At 44.2% G+C, this 10,763-nt stretch overlaps 2 protein-coding genes across 2 annotated transcripts; both read right to left on the reverse strand.

Annotated features, from left to right (window-relative positions):
* Positions 1 to 190: 190 nt before the first annotated feature.
* Positions 191 to 3,352, reverse strand: aplnr2 (apelin receptor 2). The gene is made up of 2 exons (XM_063189298.1): positions 3,281 to 3,352; positions 191 to 2,365 (listed from the first exon to the last, which is right to left on the reverse strand). Exon 2 carries the CDS (start codon positions 1,966 to 1,968, stop codon positions 367 to 369), a length of 1,602 nt encoding a protein of 533 aa, XP_063045368.1. The 5' UTR covers positions 1,969 to 2,365; positions 3,281 to 3,352; the 3' UTR covers positions 191 to 366.
* A 3,494-nt stretch (positions 3,353 to 6,846) lies between these two features.
* Positions 6,847 to 10,755, reverse strand: LOC134438416 (CD59 molecule (CD59 blood group)). The gene is made up of 4 exons (XM_063187979.1): positions 10,294 to 10,755; positions 9,798 to 9,915; positions 8,549 to 8,650; positions 6,847 to 7,588 (listed from the first exon to the last, which is right to left on the reverse strand). Exons 2-4 carry the CDS (start codon positions 9,850 to 9,852, stop codon positions 7,389 to 7,391), a joined length of 357 nt encoding a protein of 118 aa, XP_063044049.1. The 5' UTR covers positions 9,853 to 9,915; positions 10,294 to 10,755; the 3' UTR covers positions 6,847 to 7,388.
* Between the last annotated feature and the right edge of the window lie 8 nt (positions 10,756 to 10,763).

Genomic DNA, 10,763 nt, shown 5'->3' on the forward strand with positions numbered 1-10,763 from the left:
ACAGTCACTTGCATTGCCACTTGTCAAGCTACATCTATGTCTGGTCTGTTGAATTAAGCTACTGAGTACAAATTGTGAAACTTCTACCAATGTGTTCATTCCAACAGAAGAGCTGGGTCACCTTTTCTCATTATCTGAATTAACCTCCAGTCACGGTTTAAATCACTATCTTTATTTTATTTTTTTATTGTTTAGTTCTTCAGAGAATGTGAAATTCTTCAACAAAAATAAGTCTTATAAAAAAAGTCCAATAAACAAAATAAACAAATTATTTTTCCCACCAGAAAGTCAGCTCCAACATCTATACTTGGTGGTCGTAGAAAACCAGTGATATCTCCACCACACGCTAAAAAAGTTATTTGGAAACTATAACTGTGGCGTCCCACAGGGATCTGTTTCCCCCTTTCCCACCCCTCTGAGCTGTCCATTCCAGTTCCCTTCTGTGATTTCCGTCTGCTCATCTCCTGTGTCCGCCTGTAACCCAGTGTGGATGGAGCTCCTACTGCCCTTATAGCCTTCCTCTCCCTCCTCCTCCTCTTCCTCTTCTTCCTGTTCCTCCTCATCCTCCTCCTCTACTACCGCCCCTCTGCTGCAACACCTCGACCCGCACCATAGATTCTTGAGCAGCGCCCGGCAGCGTCTGCGGAAGGCTGTGTCACAGCAGGCGTACAGCAGCGGGTTGAGGCAGCTGTTGATGTATCCCAGGCAGATGGTGTACGGGTGGGCCACCACCAGCAGCCGTCCGAGGGGGCAGGAGTTGGGCAGCAGCTGCAGCTGCATGAGCATGGAGAGGCTCTTGTTGACGTGGTAGGGCAGCCAGCACAGGAAGAAGGCCAGCACCAGGGTGACGATGACGCGCAGGAGCCGGCGCTGACGCTTGCGGTCGGGACGCGGGCCCTCGCGGAAGTGCTGCGCCAGCAGGCGGCCCAGGGAGCAGTAGCACAGCAGCAGCACGGTCACCGGCAGCAGGAAGCCCAGCAGCGTGGACTTGAGGCCCAGGGCGGCGGCCCACAGCAGCTCCAGACGCTCGCGCTCCTCCGGGGACAGCTGATCTGGGATCAAGCTGGAGTAGTCCATGTCACACAAGGAGATGAAGCCCGCGGAGGAGATGGCGCCCTGATCCTGAGGCACATCTGTGGACCACTCATCGTCACTGCCACCCTGAACACTGTAGTCCTCCCACTCTACCCACCCAGCAGTACCATCATGATCCTGAGGCAGGTCCAACTCCATGTCTGCCCACGCAACATCACCATCACTATCACCAGGGTATGGTTCCAGGGGCACCTGCTTGACCGTCCTCAGCAGGAGAGCTGGCAGAGCCAGGACGCCGGCCGCCAGCCAGACCGTGCCCACCACGACGGACGCCCGGCACAGCCCGGACCCTCTCATGGCGCCCCTGGTGCATCGCCGGCGCCGGGCGATGACCCAGTAGCGCTCCACGCTGAGCACGGTGAGCGAGAACACACTGGCGTACATGTTGAGCGTGACGATGTAGCTGGTGAGCTGGCACAGCGGCGTGCCGAATGGCCAGTGGTAGCCCATGGCGGTGTAGGCGGCCCAGAGGGGCAGGGTCAGCACGAAGGCCAGGTCGGCCACCGCCAGGCTGGCGATGAGCGACTCCGTGATGGATCTGGACGAGGAGCAGGGCGGGGAGGAGGAGGAGGAACGGAAAGAGGAAGGGGCCGAGGGGTCGCCCTTGAGGGGCTTGGTGACTTTAGTGCAGCTGTTGACCCGCGTCACCCCTCGTCCTTTGCCAGCTCTGCTCAGGTACATCCACAGCACCAGGCCGTTGCCTAGCGACCCCAGGACAAACACCAGCATGTAAACGACTGGTATGAAGACCAGCGAGGGGCTCCACTCACTGTAGTCACACTGGGAGAGAGGCGACGGAGAGGAGGAGGGAGGTGACAGTGAAGGTGAGGGTGAAGGAGGAGTGGAGAGGTATGGCTCTGGGTAGTGGGCCATCGCTAGGCAGCTGGCAGCAACAGCAGCAGCCACAGGGGAGTGGTGTGGTGTTGAGGGTGGCGTGGAGGGTAGCGTGTGTGCAATAGGTCCACTGCCAACACTGAGTGCTTCCTGCGGTTGTTTCAGCTCCGCTGATCCAAGACTCTGATAAGCCGTCCACGTGTCTTCCCCACTTCCGAGACGAAGTGGTTTTGATTTATTTTCCGGGTGCTGCTGCTGGAGCCGGGTGCTCTGAGACTTGGCAGCCTGCTTGAAAGGCCAAGGAGCCGGAGCGAGCGGGGTTTGTTATCTCTGCTGTCCTGCTCCTGGTCCTTGAGACAACAGCCGTCCCTCACCCCTCCTCCTCCCTTTCCTTCCTTTAATTACCCGTCCCTCTATACGGAGAGGATGTATGTAGCTGAAAACAAACCAAGAGCAGAAAAGCTATTTAAAAATGCTGGAGGAGCAGCCAAAGGTTTCCTTCTGATGATTATTATTAATACACATTTACTATGTAGGTCACACACACACATAAGTCAGTCATTACAATTGTCTTAGAGCAATACTATGCAACTTTTGGTTGGTTATAACCTCCCTATGGGTCTTCACTGTCTGAAAGTGAATATCAAATGACTTGTCGGCCCATGAGTGCCAACTTGGCCTAAGCCCTAGAGAACAATGGAGTTGCAAAGTGAATGTTAATTGGCTTTGTAATCAATCAAACCAATAAGTCATGGGAAGTAACTATTGACTGACTTAATGGTGCATACAGCAGTATACCTTTACATTACACTTAGCTGACGCTTTTATCCAAAGCGACTTAGTTACTTTTTCAAGTACAGGGTATTGGTTATAGATCTTGGAGCAGTGTGGGGTTACAGTAGGTGCCTTGCTCAAGGGCACCTCAGCATATAAAGTGAGATAGGGAGAACAAGGGATTCAAACATGCAACCCTCTGATCTTAAGTCCATCTCCTTAACCACTAGGCCACTGCTGCCCATTTACCTTTACCAGATAATAGAAACAAATTATAATAAAGTGATGTTCATTATAGTGAAGTGGCGTTAACTATCGAAACTAACTTTGGTGGTTATGGTGGTTAAATATAACAACTGATAGACTCAAATACTCAAATTAAGTATACATGCTGGGTATTATTGATCACCAGAATGATAAATAACTTCTCAGACCGAACAGTTTAATGCATAACCAAATACAATTTTGATGAAGAAATTCAACAACAATAATTCATCAGAAAAAAACCTACTATTTCCAGAAATAGTTTGAGGCTAACAGGAAGCTGGTCAGCAGAATAGAGATAGTCAAGTCTTACCGCAGCATCTGAGATCCAAGGGATCTTAAATTATCAAGTTAGTGGGAGGTGGAGAAGAAGAAGAAGAAGAAGTGGCATGAATCTGCTCCACATGATCTGCCCGGGTCACCTCCACATGCTTGTACTGTCTGAGCTGAGGATTGCATCGGACTTTTGCTACGCCTTGTTTTAAAAATGGACATCATTCCTCCCCTTTCACAGGCCGTCCCACCCTCCTCTTCCTGTCTTCTGCAAATCCTAATTCTTGGCCACCCTTGCTCCAGCTACTGTCGCTGCAGCCAGGTCTGGACTGGTAATCTGGCATACAGGGCAATTTCCGGGTGGGCCGACCCCTTTCTTTTTTGTTTGTTTGTTTGTTTGTTTGTTTGTTTCAAATTTTCCCTTAGAGACCGTTCGACAATTTAGATGGGGCAGCCCATCGGCGCATCTTTAATATACAGTAGACTGAGCCCATCATAATTGTAGTATAGGGATGGGGGTAAGAGGGGCTGGTCTATGGCAAAAATGCCTGGGCCGGTTTGTGGTTCCAGACCAGCGCTGGCTGCAGCTTTCTCAGATTTGCTTAACAACCCTCCACACCCCACCCCCACCCCCACCCTTTACATTCCCTCATCCCCTTCCCACTCTGCAAACACCAATGTGTGTATATGCACTCCGGCTTTGTGACGCTGTTTAATGTATTCCCCTGTGGGTCAACTTGTTGTCTTGACATTCATGACACACAACATGAAGACACACGCACACTGCGTCAGCCCAGTACAATGTTCTTATGTTCACTGACACCTGGACAAATTTACACAGGAGATGGGACCTCGGAGACAATGACGGCTTTAATACCCAAAGAAGAGGATTTGCTGAACAATGTCTTGTCATGTGTGACAATAATGGTGACTTATTTTGGTTTAGAATCAGATGGTCTGTGAATGTATCAATCACATCACATAAATCACATTTCCAAAAAGATTCATGACTTGCATATTATTCATCTATTCAAATAGGCAAGTCGGAAGTAACGCGTGTGGCAATTGGAAGTTCATTTGATCAATTTTGACACTGAAATATAGGGTTTTCTTCAGATAGGGTCTCACGAAAGATCTACCTCTTTGGCAAACACTTGCTAATCCCAGTCAAACACATAAGAAACCAAGAGAGAATAATAACAGTGTTATTTGTCATGTGTGGAAGGTGGAATGGTGGCTAGTGTTCCCAAGGTAAATAACGGGGGAAAAAAGCTGTTGACATCAGTGAGTTGTATAGGTTGAATGGGATGGGCAGGAACAGAACAGTTGTTTACATGATTTCTCCAAAGTCAACACATTGCTAATGTTGGGCTGGAGCTCTTATTGTGAGTGCGTGAAAGACCAACAGACACAACAACCACCACATAAACCCCTCCTCTCTCAAAGGTTTGTAAGCACCAATCCCAGAAAACAAAGATGTACTGTACCTTTTCAGGGTGTAGTATCAGACAGAGTCCAGTAACTTTGAGTGGGATATAGCAATGCGTTCAATTTGTAGGTCCCTCATTTTTAAGTCAGAGCAACACACATTTTTTAAATCAATGGGCTGTCTGCTCATACATGATCAGGGGCATATTCGAGAAAAAAGAGGTTTCGTTACAAATCCAGCTAAGTTAATGATAATAATAATGCACTTTATTTGTAAGGCAAGACAATAAGCGCCTTTCAAACAACACTCAAGGGCACTATGCAAAGATTAAACTAAAAACAAGACACATTCAAATCTCAGACAATGTAACCCAACCAGCAAATCCAGTGAAGCAAACCCTGAATGAGTTGTAAACCTCCCAGAAATGACATGCAGGTTTATCCTTCAATCAAAGTCAGAGGCCTCTTTTATTACAAGATTTACCACTTGCTCAGGGTTTATACCGAGGTAAGAGTCTAACCCTGTTTTTTCTGGAATACTGCCCTGGAACGCTCAATGTGCATCTTAATAGACATACAGGCACAGCTTCTGTATACACACATCATGTGGTGTTGTGCTTTCTCCCGCTTCCTCCAGAGACTCTCTGCACAATGTGGTCCCAGCTGTTCAAACAGGATGGTGTTTATGAAGGGCAAGGGGTCAGCAGTACTGGGGGTGGGGTTGGGAAGTACGACTCCAGTCCAGACTGTATGGACAAGCTGTGTCGTAAGCAAGAACGGAACAGAATCAAAGTATGTTGTGCATGCGTGCCAGTGTGTGTGTCCGGGAGGTATGGATGTAAGAGTCTTTCTCTCTTATTTTGTTGGGTGCTCATACTGTAAGCATCCTCCTTGATTTCTTGGTGAGAAAGCCTGCTGTCACCGAGTAAGTGTGGGAGAGCTGAGTGAGTGTGAGAGAGTGCCAATGGATTACACACCCTCACGCTTTTCCCAGAAGGAAGTCCAAACAAATGTCTGTCCAAAAAGATACATTTATTAATTTATTAAAGGAGAGCTTACGGCTGTTTCCCTCCGTGCCTTTGGTGTGACACCCAGTGTTTGGGCCTATAAACAGCATACACACAGTCGCACAAATCCAAAAGAGCATACCAGATAAGAGGTATGTTTACTCTGCAGATGGCATCTTGACATTTTTCCTCAAGTAAGCTGTTTCTGGTTGGTGCAAACCGATGTCTCTAGTGGATTTAAACTGCAATTTTACATGCACTAAAGTCATTGTTTCAGCTGGTGGGTGGTCAGTTAATTTAGATAGTACAGGTGAATTTTCTTTTTAAAAATGAACTCTGTCAGATCTCAGGATATACAGTACATAGAACAACAATGTTTTTTTATGTACAGTAACAATTTGAACGTTGCGGTATTGCTACATTATTATTGCTGTATAATGCTGTATTAGAGGGCAAACATTCTGTTCCAGGACAACTGCTGGTTTTAGGCATGCATGCATGCATTGTGGCTGCCTTGACACACAGTGAAACTTTAGGTCAAATTTGAAGTATCAAAGGAAAAATCACAACTCACAACTGAAAGCTAGCTCTTACTGTACTTTTAGGCTAGTAACCCCCCCCCCAACTATCCAGCAAGACATCACTGTTTTCGCCTTCAAAGCATTTCTTGGCTGTAACAGTGCCAAGACCACTGTGGGTGCAGAAGGCGTGCATTGCTTGTGATTGATGACCATCTTGACAGATTTCAGTTGGGTTTCAAATATTAAACACAGAAAGTCAGAACAAAGACAGATTTGTTTCATCGAGTCATAAAAATCTACACTACATATTCTTTAACAGAGCATCGTCAGCTTTTTTCTTTACAGTTTTCTCTCTGAAATCTCCATGGCAACTGCTAGAGAAGTGTTCTGAACAGGCCAGCATAGGCCTACAGGGGCTCACAGTGGATGAAAAGACTATTGACTTCATATATTACAATAATAGGGAATTTCAGAGTCCTTCATGGTTGCATGCAGTATACATTGCAGTGTTAGTTTTACTCTGAGTGAATTAACAAACTTACTTTGTACAACACATTCTTCTACAGACTGTTCCAAAACCTATGAGGATCCACTCAATGTTCCCATATGGGCTATTATTTGTAGACAAATGCAGGTGTAGAAGCAAGAGATATCTGTTTTGTTGTTTTTATTTTAATGGGGGGGTCAAGGGAAATTTAAGATTTTAACAGTGGAGATGGCTGGTAGTTTGTAAATAAAATGTATTTTACCAAATATGGCAAACTCTTATGCAGATATAAACATTAACTTGTGCAAGTTTATCCAACCACTCACTCACTGCAGTACAGTACATATACACCATTATATTCTAACAATGTGTGAGTTTTGCTTGTTTTTTGCTTAATTCTGCATTACCCAAGCACTCCTTTTTATCAAAGCTATGTTCAGCAAAATAACAGATACACATTCACACTTACAGTACTTACAGATACACATCCACACTTATGCTCTCTTTGCAAAATACATCACATTTTACATTTAACACCATTTAAAGCGTCACCCAACTCCAAGCCTAACCATTTAGTGCAGATCAGAAGATAAGAAAGGCAACAGCAAGGGTGCGATTAATTATAATCTCAGCATCCCTGCCTATTGTTGCCACACGATCCAGCCATTTGGATGTTTTTTTTGCTGGAGCTGGCACAGGCAGGGGTTAGAGAACGCACCACCAGAAGACGGCCAGGGATGCCAGCAGTCCCAGTAGGGGCTTCCCAGCGGCGGTCAGAGGGGCCGCATTGCACAGGTCAGTGGTGCAGCAACGGTAGGTGAAGCTGGCCACAGAAGGGAACATCTGAGAGAGCCGGTTGTACTCACAGTCGGAGTACTTGATGCACTGGCGGTATATGTAGCCACCTGTGAGGAGAAGAGAACAGAGATGAGGGTCGTCCTCTTCGGTAGAGGTGTATGGCTGCGCCACAGGCGTGAGAGGAACACACGGAGAGGGAAACTTTAGATGAATGTTGTGCTCCACAGAACAGGATTTTGAATTCTAGAATCTGAGAGTGTTAAACTGTTGTGGACCACACATCGCGATTGCAAGTCTATGATAATCAGGCAATTACATCAGTGCTTTGTGTGGGTTTTTCAACATTCTACGGAGTGTGGTCCACATAACACTCTGAGATTCTAGACCAATTATGCGTTTCAGAGTCATCCAATGAATGCTTTTGTGTCATCAAATGAATGCTTTTGTGCCAAAACATGAATGTAACACAAAGTGAAGTAAAAAAGCCTCTGCAAAGCTAGCTTGGAGACACTTAAGTAGAACCAGCAAAGAGAAACAGTGCAGTGTGCTGTGTTGCGAGTGCAGTAGACTGACATCAATATGACAGAACCAGCAACGGGACACGAAAGTGTCATTTACTCTGTGTGAACTGGTGTGACAAATACAACTGTGGTATATACTGTATATGTCTATAAGGCATGTCATGCACAGGGCCGTAACCAGACATTTTCAAATACCGGGGTCAAATACTGTGTGCTGTACTGCAAACTGTACATTTAGAATGCTTTAAACATTTCAGTCAATTTTCATTAATCACTGCCTTGAGGATAAATGGGGGTGGTGTATACAGACTGCATTTATCATTGTTGATCATATATCGATTTTCATCATAGATAAATTTTACATTACTGAAAAAAAATACAGAGGACATGACCTCTGTGTCCTCAATGGTAGTTACGGCCATGATCATGCATGTAGGCAGCCAAATGTGCTTAACAAAAATAAAAGAAGTAGAGTACAGCTGATCAAACAAGAATAAAAACATTTAAATAGACAATGAAATCAATAATAAAAAATAGTAGAAGTACCTCTCTCTTTCAGAGTCAGACAGGCATCATCCCAGCCACAGCCCTTCACTTTTGAGCAGCTCCCGGTGTAGTCAGTGCATTTGTAACACTGGAGCGCAGAGCCTGGAAAGAAAAAGAAATGTGACTTTTATAATTAGGCTGTGTAGACATTCTGAAGAATGTACAGTGGAAGTTGCCAGATTCAGGATGCTGTGCTTTGGAAGATCATGACAACCCTCATTTTCAGTTTAAGTTTAAAAGTGTATCCTTCACTTTTTAAAGTCACATTGAATTCATAGCCACATGAACATTCATATTATGATAAACCCATACACGTTGCTTTGACTTTGCAGGATAACTTTGTAAGCTGGACAAATACTGAATAGGTTATTTCCTTGTCTTCCAAAACAAGACACATAAGACTAGGACAGAAACTATGAAATAAGCAATTATTAAAGAAGAAAATGTGTGAACTACTTCAATGCATAGATAGTATTAATGCATAGCTAGTATTAATGCAATACATTTTATTTTTACCTTATGTTTTATCTTAATGTTTTAAACGTTTTTTGACTTCTTTCTTCCCTGTTTCCTTTCATTTACATTTGTTAACTTTGTGAAGCACATTGAGTTGCACCTGTGTATGAAATGCGCTATATAAATAAACTTGCCTTGCCTTGCCTTACATTATGCAATGCATCAAACTATATCATATGATACAGTCAGGGCTCTAAATGAACACCAGCCAACCGGCCAAATGCAAGTAAAATTTCAGTTTTGATGGTGGAAAAGACTAACTTATTAGCCACTTTAGTGGGTCTGTGTTTGGCTGGTAAGATCAGCATCTACCAGCTGGTGATGAACACATTAATTTAGAGCCCCGTATACAGTATATCTATTCATACATACCGTATATTTCTATAGCAAACCTATACACTTAGTTATAGTAAATCAAGTATATACATCTGTTTATATCCCTGGTGCATGTTAATACCAAATTATTATGCACTAATATCCATCATCTAACAATTCCCATTTGTTCAGTAAATTCTGTATATTTTGCATACTATAAGTCACCACTAACTACACTGTGATATAGGCCTACAGCATATAGTATGCTATATAATAATAAACCAAACTCGCTGCACCTTATAAATCTGATTACATGTTGAATCAAAATAAACTTCCCTTTATAAATATGTGATAACAATAAAGGTTAATATAATCACTTAAGACACTCAAAAGAGATGAAAAGTGATGATGTACACACCCAGTCCAAAAACGGCAAAACAGAAAACAATGCAAATCCCAACGGATGATTTCATTGTTGTGTAGAGATTATAAATCCACTTCAAGAAACCGGACACGTCGTATACCTCCTTTCCTTCCTGAGAAAGAAAACACAGTATGAATGAGACTGCTATTAAAACTTGCCTTCATTTACTTTGTTTGAACATTTACCAAGTTCAAGTTCAAGAGTTTATTTGCCATGTCAACAAAGTTGATAGGATTTTTTTTGCCTATCCCCCAAAGTCAAATCAAAGTCAAACTGGCACATTTCCTCTGGTGAAGTAATTCTAGGGTTAGAATTGTTAAGTTCCATGGCATGATGCATTTCAGTGATACAAAACTAAGAGGAAACTGGAATTCAACAAGACCATGTATGCTGCTAATGCATTACAAAAACATATTGGGTAAATGTATCACTCGCATCATTAGATCAAAAATCCCCATGCAAGAGTGTGTATGTTTCCCAAGCCTCTTACCTTCTTGATGCTTGACCGTATCCGATATGAATTGCACTCTCCTCTTTCTTCTGTGTTTTGATTTTGTCCAGATAGCTACACCCAGGACCCCCGAGGGTTTTTACGCCCCCAAAGTCTGCTGGTCAGAATTACAATTGGCCGCACGGGTGACCATGCCAAATATAAGGTCACTGTCACGAACCAGCGCAATTGTTCCCTCTTTGGGTCAAGAAGGCAAAAGTCTGCATTCGTTCAATCCCATGGGACAAATTCCTCTGTCGACTTCATCTCTCTCACTCTTTCACTAACAACAGAAATTAGTCTCCAATGCATGAAACCCCAACATACTGCATCCTGTAAGTACTGTACACTGGGATAATGTTACGTCTCCACAAGTATGACATGGCAAGATCAGGCATGTTGTAGGGTGAAGGGTAGTGGGTGGTGGGAAGGGCTGTCAGTCAGGGCAGGGAAGTGGCACCAGAGCCCTG

This window comes from Engraulis encrasicolus, chromosome 22 (assembly GCF_034702125.1).
Source record: "Engraulis encrasicolus isolate BLACKSEA-1 chromosome 22, IST_EnEncr_1.0, whole genome shotgun sequence".
NCBI lineage: Eukaryota > Metazoa > Chordata > Actinopteri > Clupeiformes > Engraulidae > Engraulis > Engraulis encrasicolus.